This window comes from Coffea arabica, chromosome 9e, assembly GCF_036785885.1.
Source record: "Coffea arabica cultivar ET-39 chromosome 9e, Coffea Arabica ET-39 HiFi, whole genome shotgun sequence".
NCBI lineage: Eukaryota > Viridiplantae > Streptophyta > Magnoliopsida > Gentianales > Rubiaceae > Coffea > Coffea arabica.
Window position 1 is genome coordinate 32,115,640 of NC_092327.1, and position 17,905 is coordinate 32,133,544.

The following is a 17,905-nucleotide window of genomic DNA, read 5'->3' on the forward strand; positions in this document are numbered from 1 at the left end:
GCAACCCTACTCAGCACATGATATTCAATAGGTCAACAGCCAAAGAAGGTGCATTACCATGCATTTGTAAAGCTAATTAAAGTGGACAAAGAAAAGAACCCTCCCATATACTTTAAGTACTTAACCTATAATGCTATAATCCTCCCTTATTTGCTCATCTAATATCAAAACCAACTATACAATAGTAGAATTTTCACCCTCTTATCCAAAACCTATTAGCATTTACATAACGTTAATAGCTTTACTGGTCTAGCTAATTGAAAATAACCGTTGGTATTTACTTGTTCTGATTTAGACTAGACAATATTCACGAATGGGGCTACATGATTTCATCAATCCCAATGGCCAAAACCTGAAAATGTTATCCAATTAATCGTCCTAGGGAAACTCAAAGCCACAATCTCCAACGTTCAAGACTATCACAAGCCTTCTCTATATAAAGGTCACTTACCCCTTCACCAATTCCATCAATCTTCAGCAACCAAGTTACTCTACACATACATCTTCAATTTTGTTCAAACAGTAAAGAAAATCAACCATGAAGAGCCTTTGCTTCTCAATGATCTTGATCCTCTCTCTTCTCTTTGCTGTTGCTCATTTGAGCAATGCAGCAGCCCCAGATTGTGGCACAGTTGCCGCGAAGGCTGCAGCTTGTGTGTCATTTGCTCGAGGTAAGGACACAAAGCCAGCTGCTGCATGCTGCACTGGGCTGCAACAGCTTGCTCAGACTGTCAAGAACGTTAATGATAAGAAGGCTATCTGCAGATGCCTCAAGACAGGTGTCAAGAGCTTCCCTGGTGTTCAGGACAAGTACTTGAGCAAAATCCCTGCTGCTTGCCGCATCAATGTTGGCTTCCCTGTCTCCATGAACACCAACTGTGAGGCGTATGTGTGACACTCTTTTCTACTTTTTAGTTTAGTACTAGTTACTTTTACAGGGTTAATCGTAAAGTAATATGGACTATCTCAGATAAATTGTGGACTCCAGAAGGGAAAGTTTATGTGGGCTAACTTTTTTTTTTTTTTTGGTGAGATAATCTGTATAAATTTTTGATATAGCTTTTTTTTTTTTTTTTTTGCATTACTTGAGTTCCAAATTGTAGATATTGTTATTTGTTTGTTTTTCACTATACAGCAATGCTCTAAAACTTAATTTTCTATTTGCAGGATCCACTGAGATGCTTTGGAAATTTGAAGCATGGATTGGCAATTTGTCAATCATAGGGAGTAAGATTTGAATAAAACACTTGTACTGAGGACCCTTGGATTGGGGCCTTTCTGATGTACCATTTGGTTGTTTTAGTAACTCAATTTTCTTGAGCATCATAATTCCACATTTTCTTTACTTCTGGATCAACCTTCCATTCAGTGTGTTTAAATTTGAGATGCTTTGGAAATTTGAAGCATGGATTGGCAATTTGTCAATCATAGGGAGTAAGATTTGAATAAAACACTTGTACTGAGGACCCTTGGATTGGGGCCTTTCTGATGTACCATTTGGTTGTTTTAGTAACTCAATTTTCTTGAGCATCATAATTCCACATTTTCTTTACTTCTGGATCAACCTTCCATTCAGTGTGTTTAAATTTCTACTAATTTTCTTGCTGTTTTTTGGAATCTTGATTAGTTTCCACCAAGTTGTCCATCTATAGAGTCTTACTCTCACTTCAGGTAAAACTATAGTGTCATTTGGATGAAGAATACCATTGGGAATAGAAAAACGAAATGTTTCAAACTGAAAATCAGGAAGGGGTAGATTTAACTATCAATCAAACGGAGACAACATAAACAAAACCCAAAAAAAAAAAAAAATCGAAGACTGCAAAATTTGATTAGAATTTCAGGGGTTCTAATGCCATTAATTTTGGCTAGATAATCTACCATGTGGCCTCATCACTGGCTGGTATTTGGAATATATTCAGAAAATAGAACTACTTGTACAAGAAAATATGTTCTTGCATTTGATTCGCAATGAAAAGAGAAGGAATGGTAGCATAGTTGAGGTATAACATAGGAACTAATATCCTTTCCAATCCAATTATCCCATTTTTATTTTCCTTTATACCTTTTGCATTTAGCCCTTTTTCTCTATCCAATATAAGAGTTAAAAGGCAGTAATCTACAATTTAAATTTACAGAAAAAGAGAGGAAAACAAGCCAAGCTTAAGCCTATGATTCTGATGATGCAAATCTTGACAAGGACATGTGAGTTCTTGGACATGAAATTCTCATATGCTCATCATTGAGCATTCTTTTACATTATGCATTTAGTGCTAAAGAACAATTGTGGAGACTTTGATGGACTATAAGATTCTATTATCTTTAAGAGTCAACAGCAGAAATCTACTGAGCTGAATAACCACATCCAAATTACCTTAAAGATTAAACATGATCAAATGCACAGAAAGAAAGTCGACTTAGAACATTGGTGGACCAAACATGAGAAAATACTAGAGAAATCAAATATTTTTCTATTATTTTCTCATGTTTGATTGAATTTTTTGAAAATATTTTCCTCACAAGTAACAACAATTACTGCAAAATTTATGTCCTTTTGGAGATACATGATACATCCACCAATATGTGAAGTGCTGCACCTATTTAAAAATATCCGTCGATGTATATTAGAGAAAGAGATGAAGAGGAATCGTAAATTTTGTGTGTGAGAGTGAAAAAGAAGATCCAACCAAGAATCATAGATCTGTGTGTGAGAGCGAGAGTAAAAAGTAGATCCAACAAGGAATGGTAGATTCGTTGCTAGGGAGAATAAGTAGGAGAAAAAATGGTTATAGAGGCAAAGGCTTTGTTTTGGAAGAGCAAACAGTGTTAGAGTTGGAAAAAACCTTCAGTAGAAGCTTTGCAGAAGCTGTTTTCCATTCGATCGGGTAATACCTTCTCCCTAGGAAAAAGTTTTCTGGACGCTTTTTGCAGCCAAACATCAGAAAAAAGGAAAAACATTTTCTGGAAAAAATTTTCCATTGAAACAAACAGGCCCATAATTCCTTGGTATTTAGTTCTCCAAGAGACAAAAATAGGAATGAATATATTGATTAAAATTTGCAACAGTAACATCATTCGTGTAAAAAGTAAAAACTCTCGAGCACTAGTAACTTGGTAAACAATACAACCAAACACGAGCTACTTCAACATGGCGCATGTTTGCACCCCGTCTCCCCTCCCCCCTCTCAATTCATTCCGCTCATAGGAACCAAAAGGTAATTGTAATTTTTGTATCTGTTAGCTGAATTACCAGGGGATTTCTGAACCATCCCAGGCAAAAAATTTGCCATTATCAGGGTTCTTTGCATTATTAATGATGCTCAACAGTTTCTGCACTGAGAACTCTATGGAGAAAAGCTTGTCTTCAGGAACATTTCTCTGAAATGGTCTCGAGAGATCTGTATCGACTGTCCCAGGATGCAAGAGCAGGCATATAAGTGGATCTTTTCTACGAGCAAATTCCACACACATTGTCTTCGTCACTGCAAGTTTCAATTAGAAATTGAGAAATTTAGAGCACATGCATGAGGTGGACCATGCAAATACAATTGTAACAGTCATACTTCCCAAGGCATATTACTCAGTGCAAAGTATGGGTGACATATTGGTGTAGAATTGAATGTCTGTATGAGGTAGAATCTTGCTGATCTTTCAGATCAAAAGCATATCATCTACCCAAACCATTTGTTTGTGAGGCCAAATGTAGTCATTTCACTCAGGCCAAAGCAACAATGAATGCATATCAAGCTTTTAAGCCCATAGTAGCTGTGAGAAATGAAAACAAAACAAAAGTAGATATGACTTCATTACCTCATGAAATCGACATAATTATCTCACTTGGTACCTAATTGGCTTTAAGGTATAACTACATTTGGAAAAAACCATTAGGGTTGAGCTTCCCTTAACACACAGTACTAAACCCCTCAGCTTTTTACAGCTGTTTTTGAGGGTGTTTTTAAAAAATTTTACTGTAGCAGAGTTTTTAGAGTATATTTTGGAATATTTAAGAGTAGTAGAGTTTTTAAAATATATTTTGGGATATTTTTTAAATATTAAAAAAAATTAAGACTACTTTTTAGAGTACCTTTTAGAATACTTTTTAAAAATTTTTATAGTATTTGAAAAACTAATTTTTGAAAAACTTCAATGATCCAAACAGAGACAATACTAGTATTTGGACAGGATGATAGGAAAATGACATTGAAATGCTACTTGTTACATAGGAATATCAGCAGATGGAAGGAAAATATGGACGAAAATGATATTCTTTCCCCTCATATGAGTTCTAGATTAGAGAAATTCTGTCTGCTATACAATATTTTACTTCGTGGGATTTCACTGTATGCAATAAGTCCCCAAACCAGATCCCAAGATCTAGATTAACAGATGGTTGGATTTGAACATGATGCATTAAAGCTTAGATAATCATACTTTTCAAACATAGTAAAGCAAATAAGATTCCTTCTCTAATAAAAAGCAAAGCACGGTTTGATGGTTAAAAAGTATTAATGTTGTGCAGAACTGGTTGAGGAAAGCAAAGCTTTTCCAATGAAGTCTCAAGAAGCAAATGAAGTAAGAAACCCATGAAAACAAAGTCAGATCATACACTGATTAAGTGCTGCCTTTGATGCACGATATGAGTGCCAACCTCCAAGTCGATTATCTCCAATTGATCCTACTCTGGCACTTAAGTTTGCCACAACAGCAACCTCTCTTTCAGTCCCAGAGCCACCTCCAACCTTCAGCAAAGGCCACATGTGCTGTTCATGCCAATCATAAGGATCAATTCAGACAAGATAGTGAAGACCCACATCAATAACAGTAGAATGGAAATTTATCTGCCTTGCTTACAAGTAATATGAAAATATGGTCTTTAACCAGCAGAAAACTAAAGCCTTTCCTCATGTGCTCAGAAAAGTAATCACCATAAGCGCCATAAGCTCATCCACTTTTGTTCTTTCAATTTCAATATTCAGGTAGCTTTGAGTTATTTTCCAAATTTCGCAAATAATTTCTCCCCACTCCTACCCTTTCTCTCTCCATCGTTACAAATAAAAACTTGATATGCATGAGCACAAGAATTTCTAAATTCATGGGTTGAGAATTCAGTTATCAAGCAGGCAATGGGACTATACCTCTGTAAGAGCAAGCAAAACTCCATTACCAAAATAGCACAAAAGAATTGATCTAGAGAATCCTCCTAATTAAACCATTTTTGCTAATCAATAACTTCATTAATCTTACCTTTCAAGCATTAAGGATTCTTTCACTTATCAGAGAGAAAATATGTTTATCATCTAAACCTGCTGCTAATTGCTCAAACTGAACACAGGGTGTATTCTGCACCATGATAATTAAAATTATGCAAACCTCTTATAAACAATACGTTGAATACCTAGGAAACTTAAACAGTGATGTTTTACTAAGTTTTATACTTCTTCCAGATATTGGGTCCGAAATTTTCCCAATGAGCAAGAAATAAATGTTCTAGCCTTCCATATTTATTCCTTTTATTGCTACTGATTTTATTTCCAAATGTCAGCATTCCAGGGGGAATTTTAATTGTTAAACAACAGGAATTCTGTAGAGAAGAAACTAATTACTTTCAAAATTTTACTTGAAAGATTATCCAACTGTATATGTCACTGGACATAAGAATTCCACACGTTTCTAGATATACAACTGACTTTACCTGCCTGATATGACTTGTTCTTACTTCTAAAAATTATTACAGATATGAATATAAGGTAAGCACTACCAAATCCATCATGATGAAATTTGTTAGCCATCCATTCTCTTTCTTCTTTGGAGTCTATCCAGGAGATGGATTCTAATTGTGTGCATTTGTAAACAAGTGTGTGTGTGTGGTGTTGGTTTTCTTTTTTTCTTTTTTTTTTTGGGGGGGGGGGGGGGGGGGGTGGGGAGGGTTAGAGAGAGAGGATTTGGCCCAGAAGGATCAAGTCACTTCGAAGAAAAAGTTAATGTCCTCTACATGACGTACAGTCACTCAAGGTTTTCTCATTTTTCCTTTTGGCTTAGTATAATTCAAGAAATAGTTCTTTAGGAAGCTCAAATCCAATGGCAGCCATAGCTTAATAACTAGAGCAATAATATTTCAAAGGGATTGCATCCAAACATGCAAAGGAAAGCATGAAAATTACTCTGAATAAGCTACTAAACTCTACAAACCATTGCCAGACCAGTCATGCATTTTTCCTAAAATATGGTCTTGTATTTTTCATTCCATTTTTGTGATTTGTTCATTTAGCGGTTCTTCTTGAATTTCAATATAAAACATGATAGCAAAAATTGCAGGAATAGGAACTGATTTTCAAGAATTACATGAAGAAAGAGGTTATCAGGAAATAGGTTTAAGGAGTAAAATAACCTAGGATTTACCAGAACCACCTTGAAAAGTTAAGGAATCATGCCTAAGAAGAAACTGTATCACACCACATCTAGAAACATATTCTGTCAATTTCTCAATGAATATGAGTTGCATCTCCTTTGATAGAGAAGGTGTGCATTGCATTGCCTGCTTGTTGATTTTACCTCACTATGCCTGGGTCACATCAACTAAAGGGCTTCATTGTTAATTTTGACTGAAGAGTCCCAGTTTTACAAGGAAATACCAACCAAACAAGCTTGAAGTTGTCAATTAGTACAAGTAACTAAGTCTTGGACATTGTAGCAGGCAAAAGTGTTGACCATAGGTACAACAGAAATTCAAATGGACCTCCACATTCTGCACCATTTGTGAGCAAGAACATTGCAGACATCAGCCTTTATTGATCCTCAGAGAATGGTAAGACTTGAATGCAATGAGCAGATAAAATGGGGCAAGCTACAGGGCAGTTGTATTGAACTTATCTCAAGAAATTGAGATACTGACCATTCAGTAAGGAACTATCATGAAAAGTACAACTAAGATATGCCACAACCAAATACGTCATTTCATAAGCATGTCTCTAGATATTGAATATTGAAATCAGTGAAGAACCACAGAAATGATATTCTAACAAAAACCATAAGCTTCTTTCCATAATTTCTTCCTTCATCTATGCCAATGATACATGAGTTTAGTGTTTTCCATGAGCCTTTTGATCCATCTGTATGAGGCTAAACCTAACGTAAAAGGCTCAGAGCAATAGGAAACATTTCATCTTTTCTATTTGTTTCTTTATGCATCGATGAGGACAAGAATAGGTTTTATTCTTATTCCAAAATCAGTTCTCCAAGATACAAATTGTAAGACAAGTAATTGGTGTGCCTCAAAGGCCAAGGCTAGATTACAAAAAGGGAATGCTGGAGGTAATGGCAATTTAATTTCTGTTATTGACACTCAAGTGATGACTTGAAAGTTTGTTTAATCATGTAACCAGTAGTAAGATACCCTTTTGTCTATTAAGAGCTAATTGTACCCACCTTGGTGACCAGAATAGGACCGACAGCATTAACTTCATATGCAAGAAGCAAGGATGACTGTTGCACTTTGCTCGATGTAGTTTCTGTACTGGTAATTAAAGAAACAGGTCATCAATTTGCTGACTCTACCACATTAAAAATTTTAAGCTGGCAAAAAAAAATCTGACTCAAATGTTTGCTTTTGTTGTGTGTCAGTGAGACCAAATTTTACAGAGCTTTGAAAATTTGATGATAGGCAATGGAGAACAATGAAGAAATATTCACACCTGGATGCAGAACATCAGGTATTGAGAGAATTCCGGATGTATTGATAAGAAGGTTTAGAGAGCCATATTTGTTTCTGACAGCATTAGCTGTTTCCTGGAAAAGAGCAGAAGACAACAAATAGGTCACTGATCACAGATGATAGTAATGAGACATTTCCGAATAATCCTAGATTCAGACCCATTACACACCATTGAAGAAATTAACACTTCCATTTACTTCAAAATGACATCTTCCCTGAGATTTTCAAATTAGCCTTTTGTCAAAATTATTCCCCCAGGTCTTACGCTAGGTTTTTGCATTCCCCCCCCCCCCCCCCCCCAAAAAAAAAATAGTCAACCACTGTACTAGAGCATGTGATAAGAGGACTTGAAGTACCTCCATAGTGCTTTCAATTGTTACATCCAACCTCTGTATGTCAAGCCTTTCAATGAACTTATTTTTCAATTCCATTAGCCCTGTTGCAGCACTAGGATTACGGCATGTTGCAACAACATATCCTTCATCCCTTGTCTCTAACAACTGTCTAACCTGACAACGAAGAAGCAATTACTACCTTACTGTATAAATGACTTGTAAGAGAACTGCGTCAAAGCACCAACTTCCCATTTGAATAGTCCAAGAAAGTACAGTAAAACATGGAAAGACTTCTGTGTACAAAGGACTTCAGGGAATTACATCAGCAGGAAATTGCTTCTTTTGGAGCAAGAAAACAAATAATATTTTTTTTTACCAGTACTAGCCAACTACTTGACCCAAAAAAAAAAACAGCAAACTAAAATGAACTTCAAGTTTTAAAATGAAACTTGCAAGTCACGTGAAAATGATACCAAGACACAGTGAAAGGAGAAATCATTTACGATGCCTTCAAAAATAGGAGATGCCTGAAACAGAAACCGATATGTGAAAAATCACTAGAATCAGTGCAATGCAAATTGTCATGCCAAAGAAAAAGCAGCTATAAGGTAAGGACTGTCTTTTTTATCACTTTCAAGATTTAAAACCATCATGCAAATCCTCATACGATTTCAACTATTTTGAGAGGGCTTTCAAATTTTGAACAAAAGCAATGAAAAAGATTTGGGATTCACCTCAAGAAGCATCTACAGGAATAATTGTAAAGCTTGACTTATAGGAAGTCCTACATCTAATGTTTGATATTTAATTGGATATAAATAGTAGAAAGATTTCGGAGTGCTCAAACAGAAAAACGCAAAAAAAAACACACTCACACGCACGCACGCACACTGAAAGTTATCCCATGTGTTACATTTTATCAGCATCAATCCAGGCAGTTGCTGCCTAATCAAAATTTGACAGTGTCATGGAGAAGCAAGAATTTGAGGCACCTTTGTCGGGACATGAATGGGAAAACTTACTCCTCCAATCTGTAAAAGCTATTATGGGAACGTTCCAATCTATCAACAGAAAGAACTTATCACAATTCTGCTCAACAGAAAGAACTTATCACAATTCTCCTCAAACAGTTGGTAATCTATCAACAGAAAGAACTTATCACAATTCTGCTCTAATGATGCTAGGGTAAAATGCAGCATCTAAAAATGGCAGCCAGTGCCAAGAAAATAACTGGGGCACACTTGGTGCATTTTTGGAAGTCCAAAGCAGGAAATGACAGAGGCCCAATTTTTAGTGTGTAATCCCTCCAGAATGCAAGACATTTTTCTGCTTTTGGACTTCCAAGAAACGAGCTTTATGTATGGGTATTAAAAAAAAATCAATATTTGTTGAGCATGCATGTCAGAGTGCTTCTCATTTTAACTATTTTAGTATCTTAGAAGCCTTGTAGATTCTTCCAAGTTTTTGTGTCGCAAAGCCAAATCAGACCTATGATTTTACTATTTCATGTTAATTACTGACTTTATCTCACAAAAAATTAAGTGTTTGACTATATTGCTACAAGCAATAGACAATTACGGAGAAATCATTAACCAGATTACAGTTTCTAAAATTTCAGTTGACCAGAGAGAAGGTTATGTATTGTCGTGAAACAGAGATAAATGCTGTAGATAATTCGCAAGTTTCTTGTTAAAATTCCTCCTCTCCCTCCGACCTGTTTCTAGCACCACCATATTAACATATGTTGCCCCCCCCCCCTCCACCCCAATCCTCAAGATTAAAACTTTCTGAAGTTTAAGAAATAAAACCCAGAAATCTACAATTACTACATAATCCCACCTTTACTATAACTCAGTCCCCACTGGACCCAATTAACAAATGTTGCACAATTATCAGTACATTGTGGTCAACAAAAATATCTTAACACCAGGAGTTTTGTCCAATGAGTTCATTGTGTAAGGATGTTTAACCAGCATTTAACACACTTGATATCTTGCATTCCACTCCGAGCTTATATTATCTCTCTATAGGAGTTGAAAATGGTAACAACAGCAAAACTATGATCATTTGAACTTCAGTTTTGCGAAGGTGTATAAGTTAGATTTCCTATCAGTTTGTAAGTCCCAAAGCAAGTGCAAGAAGTCTCCACATTTCCAAAATAAATCAGCATTAGCGGGCTCAGTCCTATATATTCACTCAATAAATCTACGCCCAATCAACTATCCATTACAGCTACAGGAAAAAATGATAGCAAACGAATTTCTAACAAATGATGCCACAAGAGAGCAAATTAGAGTTTGTGTTTGATATGAACAAATGTTGAACCAGAAGAACAATTGTGAAATGAATTTTCACTACTCAAATCTTCCACATTAACCCACTTAAACCAACATTAAATCAACCACCGGCTCAGTAATATGGCTTTTCCACAAGAAGTCATTATCCAAAAAAACAAACAATTTTGCCTAAAACGCAACAATTTTGCTCATCACACATACTAACAATGCTTAACAAAACTCTTACAGAACTGGCAAACAGATCAAGAAAATCCAATCCTTGAATTGAAAACGGAAAATCAAGAAAATGGGTTCAGAAACGGAAATTAATCTCACAAATTCAAGGCCAATCCCTCTTGAGGCTCCTTGAACCATTGATACACCGCCATCCCATTTGGGAACAGAGGATGCTGAAGTAGAGGAGGAGGAGAATGTTCTTGAGGTCGCCAAGTGTTTGAGTAAAGGCCTCAAAACGCCGTTGCTAAGGCGATTTAGCTTCATGGCGGGTTGATTCAGGTGGGAATGGAATAAATCGGCAGTTTCCAATTGAGGGAGCGTTGTGTGGGAGTGGCAGAGCGAGTGACGTGGTTGAAGTAGCTGCATGGCATGGGGATGTGGGGGAGAGAGTGCCAGATGGGCTCAACAAGATGACTGGCAACACAAAATTCTTTGGAAATACTTTTGGCTTTGGGGTGTTCTTGACCTTGGATACTGCTTTTTGACAGATGTTTTTACTAGGATTTTCTCATTTGCTTTTATGCTTAAATATTAGATGATGAACTCAAAAAAAAAACATGTTAATAGATCATGCTAGAAATTTTCTTTTCCTTTTTCTTTTTCTTTTTGATGATCTGGCTTATTTTCAATTGATTATTTTAACTGATTATAGATTCTAATTTTAAATAATCAAATTTTGTGATGTTGTCGATTGCTTTTTAAATTATTTTGATTATAAAACAAAATTTGTAAAATCTAAAACAGCCAACAACAAGGCCAAAAGATGGAGTATTAGAGTTTCTAGTAAGTGAAAAAAGTTGTAATTTCTGTTAATTCTGATTAAATCATTGTCTGTACCATTATGTTTAAAAAGTCGATGGTCTATCCACTGCTTGTAAGCAGAAAATTTCATCGGAAATTGGGTAGGTTGTGCATTCATAAACAAGTATGTCTGCGTTCAGAAAAGAATATGGAAGCAACGTGGCATAGTGTTTTCAAGGCTATGTGCGGATTGCTTGTACTTGGAAAAATTAGTTTTTCAAATGCAAGTCTATAATAAGACGTGTCAATAATATATGAAAATATGTCAAATATACTTGATCAAAAATACCAAAAAAGTAACGGAAAACCACCACCCCTTACTCATTTCACTACCACGCCACACATATTGCCATCATCTCCCTCCATCACTGTCAGACACTTACTATCACCTCCTCTCTCCAGATCTGGGAAAGACGGGGAGTTGGAGCGAGGTTAGGAGAATGAAGAAAGGTGGAAAGAATAAGGGGGGAAGAAGAGGACGGAGGGAGAATAAGAAGAAAGGGGGAGAGAAAAGGGGAAGGAGAAGTGTGGTCGGCGGGATTTGGGGGAGGGACGAGATGAGGAGGCAGTAACAATGGCAGAGAGGTGGGGAGGGGATGGCCTGAGTTTGAAGTAGAGTAAGGAGAAGAACAAGTTTTGAAATTTTAAAAATACTCTAAAAGAGTTCTAAATTTTGAAAACACAAACAAATACAATTGTATAGTAATTTTTTTTTAAAATGCCAAAAACATCTAATCCATAAAAGGCCCCATGTTAATTGAGGAGTTAAAGTTGATTGTGAATTCCTTACAAACTAGTTGTGAATCAAGGCAAGGGAAGGCAGGATGTAATGGGATTGGGGCTCATGCACCGTGGTATAATTCATCCAATAAAAAGATGGAGTATTGCATACTATTTGGACATATTTAATTATTTATCCAAAATACTGTTCAAGAAAGTTATTGGATATAAAATTCAAGAAAATTAGGATCAATTTGATTTTATGCCTCTTAATTATATCTCGATTTCTACATTGATTTCTAAACTATAAATTGGGATAATTTAATCCTTAAACTATAAAAAAAAAATATATATCCCACTTAGGTAAGATGGCTAACTGATTTTCCAAAAATAAACGGAACATTAGTCAAGCAAGCAAACATGGTTGCATGTAAAAAGGGCATAAAAGGAAAATTGAATTAAACAACAAAAAATCCCAAAATTAAAGGGAAGAAAGGAGTTAGAGACCGACGTAGGAATTGAAGTATAATGTAGGACCAAAGTTTTCTAATTTAGAGTTTAGAGACCAAAACAAAAATCATGCCATAATTTAGAGATGAAGGTATCCTAATTTACAGTAAAGAAACAAAGTGAAGATTCGAGTATAATTGAAGGGTATAAAATGAAATTAATCTACAAAATTATTGTAGTTAAAGTTTTCAAAGTAGGACTTGCACTAAATCAGGTCCGTCCAAACTCGATCTCTTTGGCCCGCTAAAACTTTGCCTATTCTAGTATAAAATTGGGTTGGACTCAGTTTGGGATTAGAACTTAGGCATGACTTACAAAGTCAGGTCACGCCAAGTTCAACCCAATCTGAGTTTGGCATATATGACACATACATACTTAGGTCCGATGACATTTGAAAGATATATATTACTCCCTCCCGTTAAAGTTGTCATACTTCCTATTTTAGTTTGTCCTAAAATGAATGTCAATTACCATAAATTTGTAGGGAATGATATTGAAGGTTGAGCCAGAGCCAATGTAGAAATATGAGATATAGGCTCTTCCAGTTACCATGAACGGTTACGGTTACGATTCTGATTTCTTCCGGTTATAGTTTCAATTCTTTTAATTATTTTTAAACTCTTGTCGTTATAAAATTGATTCTAAGGACAATGAATGTAGAAAAAATAAAAACTTTATTGTATTATCATGTGCAAGAAAAAGATAAAAGATAAAAATTTTATTAAAAAAAACCTCATTATTGATTAAATTGGATTAGTCTTGAACTTAGATTTAATTATGCTGCTTAGGCTTACTAATGAGATGAGATAAGATTAATTATGAGGCTTAGACTTGCTAATGAGATGGGATAATGAGTTGTTTAGTTGGGATGGGGGTTGCAGGTATTGGGTGTTGATTGTTGATATTGAACTCTAAACTTGTCAAATAAATTTAGGTAACAAGTGTTTTTTAGATGATTTAAACGGGTTCTAAATTGCAGATTTCGGTTCTAGTTCAAGTTTCTGTGATTTTGAACTTAAATCTTTAGCCACGATTATGGTTCCAATTTCGATTTCTAAAACTCGATTCCTGTTTTGATTTTTACAAACCATCGATACAATTTTAGTTCAATTTCGATTCTGATTCAAACTTGAACTGTGGCCACCCTAGCCAAAGGTTTGGAGTTTCAATTCTAGAGTGTATTTATCTTGACTTGGTTTAATTTGATAGAACGGACAAATGAAACTTGCATTTGAGTACGCTAGTCTCCATGTAATTTGCTTCATACACAATGCAGGGCCTAATGGTCATTTTGAAGCAAACAGATACTTCATAAAGTTGTGAAGGATACAGTGTCTCTTAAACTGATGACAGGGCTATAGTTAGAAATAGCCAAAAAGCAACGTTAACTAAAACTAATAAAATGTAGGTTGAGTCGTGTTTAAAAACACTGTCCTAAGAAACTATTTCATGAAGTTGAAATGTTTTTCTAAGATTAAACAAGCCTTCTTCTTGTTTATAACAAGAAAGGTCAGAACTTTAGCAAATATCAACTAAATCCAGCAGAGAGGGAAAGAAGGAGAAGAAGAGAAGCAGGGGAGAGGAAGAAAGCTGTCAGGAAGGTATCTACTGTCAACTATTGGCATTATACAAAGTGGAAGCATAGCTGCTATTTATATAGGTAACAGAAAATGTACGTTGGTGAAAAATAATATCTGATAACGTAAAAAATGTAGCTAATTTTCTATATAACTGAACGTAACGGTGGAAAATAATATCTGATAACATAAAACATGTGTAACTGAAAGCAACGATTAATTTATGATAACAAATAGTAATATTAAAAGGGAACGTTACGAAACGTACTAGTCTTTCATAACCGATGAAATAAATAATGTTAAAGGTGAACGTTACGTAACGTACCAGACCTTCGGTTATGATAAAAAATTTATCTTCTTAGGGAAGAGTCAAATTTTGATTTGTAAAATCAGTAAAACTCACTTGGGCCGCATTTAACCATCGCGCAGGGGGGAAAATCCGTCAGTTTGTATTGAAACGACCCAACTCAGCTTCATTCTCATGCGCGCGAGCCCACACTAATTACCAACTTAACATAAGCCCAATAACAGACTACACATTATAAATGATGAGAAGTCATTTTAGTTTTTCGATGTGGGACAAGATCTTTTGAAATATCCCTTTTATTTACAATAATCTCCTTCCTATTTCAAAAGATTTTGGTCAAAAGAAATAGTCTACTGGATTTATTTGGGTGAAATGTAATCAGTTCGGTGTCTTCTGGACTATGAACCAAACGTAAATTGATAAAACATGGCCTACAAAATTATTGGTGAAATATGAATTTTTATGAATCAATAACTCTTGATGTATGACAGAGATTTTATCAATCACACTACAACCCATAACTTGCTGTTATCACGATTTTGCACTTTTAGACCATGGTCTGCCTGGTTATTCATGAGAACTCTAAAGATTTGGCCAATAAATTTTATAGGAGCGGCCTCACTCCACTCTCATATAAGTGAATTCATCAAATGTATATTGTTTCAAATACACCTCCCTAAAGGGATATGAATTCATTAAGAGTTTTAAACTCATCCTCACAATTATTAGCAATCAAAGCACTTATCTCTGGAGGAACTTAGATTTGAAGTATTTTACGGTCAATATTGACTTGTTATTACCCATATGAACCTATTTCATGGGACTACCAATCACATAGGTTGGATTACTGTCTCTATTGATAACTTGTTGGCCTTAGTCCCATTTCCTTTATAGTTTGAAGAATTAATTTGTTTCCTACAGGTTTAGTCAGATGATCGACCAAATTCAACTCTGACTTCACAAAATCAATAGAAATAATTTCATCTTCAAGCAGTTGCTTTACGACATCATGTCTTAGTTTCATGTGTCGACTTTTACAATTATATGATTTATTTTTAACAATAGTTATTGCTACTTGACAATCACAGTGTATGGACACAGGAGGCAACAGATCCTTAGTCGTAGGAATACTGATTAAGAAGTGTCTTAACCAATCAGCCTCAGAACTAGTCAACTCCAAAGCTATAAACTCTAATTCCATGGTTGATCTAGCAATGATTGTCTGTCTAACTGGCTTCCATACTACTGCACCACCACCAAGGGTGAATACATAACCACTAGTAGATTTTGTCTTATTTGAATTCGAGATCCAATTAGCATCACTGTACCCCTCTAATACAATGAGAAATTCACAATATAAGATACCATAATTCATGGTACCTCTCAAATATTTCATTAGTCTGACTAATGCAAACCAATGTCCACTATTAGGATTGTGAGTATACCTGCTCAGTCGACACACGACATAAGCTATGTCAAGTTTTGTAAAATTCATCAAATGCATCAGACTCTCAATAATCTGAGTATATTTAGACTGAACAACTAAGTTACCATTATTTTTCTTTAATTGAGTGTTAGCATCATAAGGAGTACTTACCAGTGTCACATCATAATTTTCAAATTTTCTAAGAAGTCTTTCTGTATAATGTTCTTGTGACAACATTATACCATTATTTCTCCTTATAATTTTAACACCCAATATCATTGTAGTTTTATCCAAATCTTTCATATCAAATTCAGAGGATAAGAAATGTTTAGTACTATTGACAATATCTATACTTGTAACAAATATAAGCATGTCATCCACATATAGGCTAATTATCACATATTGATTATTCACAACTTTAGTATATACATATTTATCTACTTCTACAGATGAAAAACCGTCTTTCATCAATATTTGATCAAATTTCTCATGCCACTATTTAGGAGCTTGTTTTAGACCATAAAGAGATTTGATTAATTTACACACTTTATCTTCTTGTCCAAATTCAACACATCCTTCAGGTTGAAATATATAAATTTTTTCTTCTAAATTACCATTTAAAAAAATTATTTTGATATCTATTTGATGAACAACAAGTTTGTGGATAGAAACTAAGGCAAATAAAATACGAATAGAAGAAATTCTTGTTACTGGTGCAAATGTGTCAAAATAGTTAACATTTTGTTTCTGAGAAAATCCTTTTGCTACTAAACGAGTTTTGTATTTTTTTTTATAGAACTATCAGAATTATATTTTTAAAAAAAATTCATTTGCAACTAATAGATTTTGCACCAGGAGGCAAATTTACCAAAATTTGTGTTTTATTTTTCAAAATAGAATCGATTTCTAATTTAATTGCTTCTTTCCAAAACTTGCAATCAGAAGAAGAAATTGCATCATAATAAGTTAAAAGATCATTGTCGACCAGAAAGGTTTGAAAATCATTCCCATAAGAAAATTCTTTTCTCGGCCTTTTACTCCTTCTCAATTCCTCATTAGGGGTTATTTCTTTATTTCTTTCAACAGGTGCATGAGAAATTTTATTAAACAATGGAAAAATATGTTCAAAAAATTCAGCATTTTTTGTCTTAATAATTGTATTACAATTATGTACATCACTTCTTAAAACAAGAAATCTATATGCAGCACCATGTTCAGTATATCCAATAAACATACAATCAGAAGTTTTAGAATCTAATTTTCTTTTCTTAGGTTCAGGTAATAACACTTTAACAAGACACCTCCATACTTTTAAATATTTTAAATTTGGTTTATAATTTTTTCATAATTCATAAGGTGTTTTGCCAGTCTTTTTATGTGAAATTCTATTTTGTAGATGACATGCAGATAATATAGTTTCTCCCTATAAATTATTTGGAGCATAAGAACTAACTAACATAGGGTTCATCATTTCTTTTAGTGTCCTATTCTTTCTTTCAATTACTCCATTAGATTCTGGTGAGTAAGGAGGTGTTGTTTCAGGTATTTATGCCTTCTTGTTCATAAAATTTATCTAAAACTAAATATTCACCTCCTCTATCTGATCTAATTCTTTTTATCTTCTTATTAAGTTGATTTTCTACCTCAGACTTATAAGATAAAAAGGCATTATGAGTATCATCTTTATTTCTAAGTAAATAAAGTTTAGTATATCTAAAATAATCATCTATAAAAATAACATAATATCTTTTTCCTCCTCTAGTCATAGTTAGTTTTAAATCACCTAAATCTGTGTGAATTAGATTTAATAATTCAGTTTCTCTTTGAACAGTTATACAACTTTTCTTGGTTATTTTAGTTTATGCACATATTTCACATTTTTCCATATCATTATTATTAACACTAGAAAGTAATCCAAGTGATTGCATTTTTTTATGTAGCTAACATTAGCATGTTCTAATCTAGCATGCCATAAAGAAATTGAATCAATAATATAGGTAGAAGA

General features: G+C 34.5%; 2 protein-coding genes across 3 annotated transcripts; one reads left to right on the forward strand and one right to left on the reverse strand.

Moving 5' to 3' along the window:
* The first annotated feature begins 348 nt into the window (after window positions 1-348).
* On the forward strand, window positions 349-1,527 carry LOC113709345 (non-specific lipid-transfer protein C, cotyledon-specific isoform). The gene is made up of 2 exons (XM_027232091.2): window positions 349-885; window positions 1,168-1,527. The coding sequence occupies exons 1-2, from the start codon at window positions 539-541 to the stop codon at window positions 1,175-1,177; spliced, it is 357 nt and encodes a 118-aa protein (XP_027087892.1). The 5' UTR covers window positions 349-538; the 3' UTR covers window positions 1,178-1,527.
* A 1,497-nt stretch (window positions 1,528-3,024) lies between these two features.
* LOC113709497 (uncharacterized) lies at window positions 3,025-11,081 on the reverse strand. 2 transcript variants are annotated; one of them, XM_027232274.2, is made up of 6 exons: window positions 10,659-11,074; window positions 8,068-8,220; window positions 7,692-7,785; window positions 7,426-7,508; window positions 4,607-4,760; window positions 3,025-3,482 (listed from the first exon to the last, which is right to left on the reverse strand). In XM_027232274.2, exons 1-6 carry the CDS (start codon window positions 10,923-10,925, stop codon window positions 3,247-3,249), a joined length of 987 nt encoding a protein of 328 aa, XP_027088075.2. In that variant the 5' UTR covers window positions 10,926-11,074; the 3' UTR covers window positions 3,025-3,246. The 2 variants fall into 2 exon arrangements, with proteins under 2 accessions (XP_027088075.2, XP_071922343.1); XM_072066242.1 differs by lacking the exon at window positions 8,068-8,220 and having other exon boundaries at window positions 10,659-11,081.
* Window positions 11,082-17,905: the final 6,824 nt, after the last annotated feature.

What these genes read in the sequence shown, in the direction of transcription:
- LOC113709497 (XM_027232274.2), bottom strand. Translation starts at nt 10,925, where the DNA reads ATGCAGCTACTTCAACCACGTCACTCGCTCTGCCACTCCCACACAACG. An exon ending in ACCTGATGTTCTGCATCCAG is followed by an intron (nt 7,509 to 7,691) that starts GTGTGAATATTT and finishes TTACCAGTACAG; the next exon opens with AAACTACATCGAGCAAAGTG. An exon ending in GTCCTATTCTGGTCACCAAG is followed by an intron (nt 4,761 to 7,425) that starts GTGGGTACAATT and finishes TGGCATGAACAG; the next exon opens with CACATGTGGCCTTTGCTGAA.
- LOC113709345 (XM_027232091.2), top strand. Translation starts at nt 539, where the DNA reads ATGAAGAGCCTTTGCTTCTCAATGATCTTGATCCTCTCTCTTCTCTTT.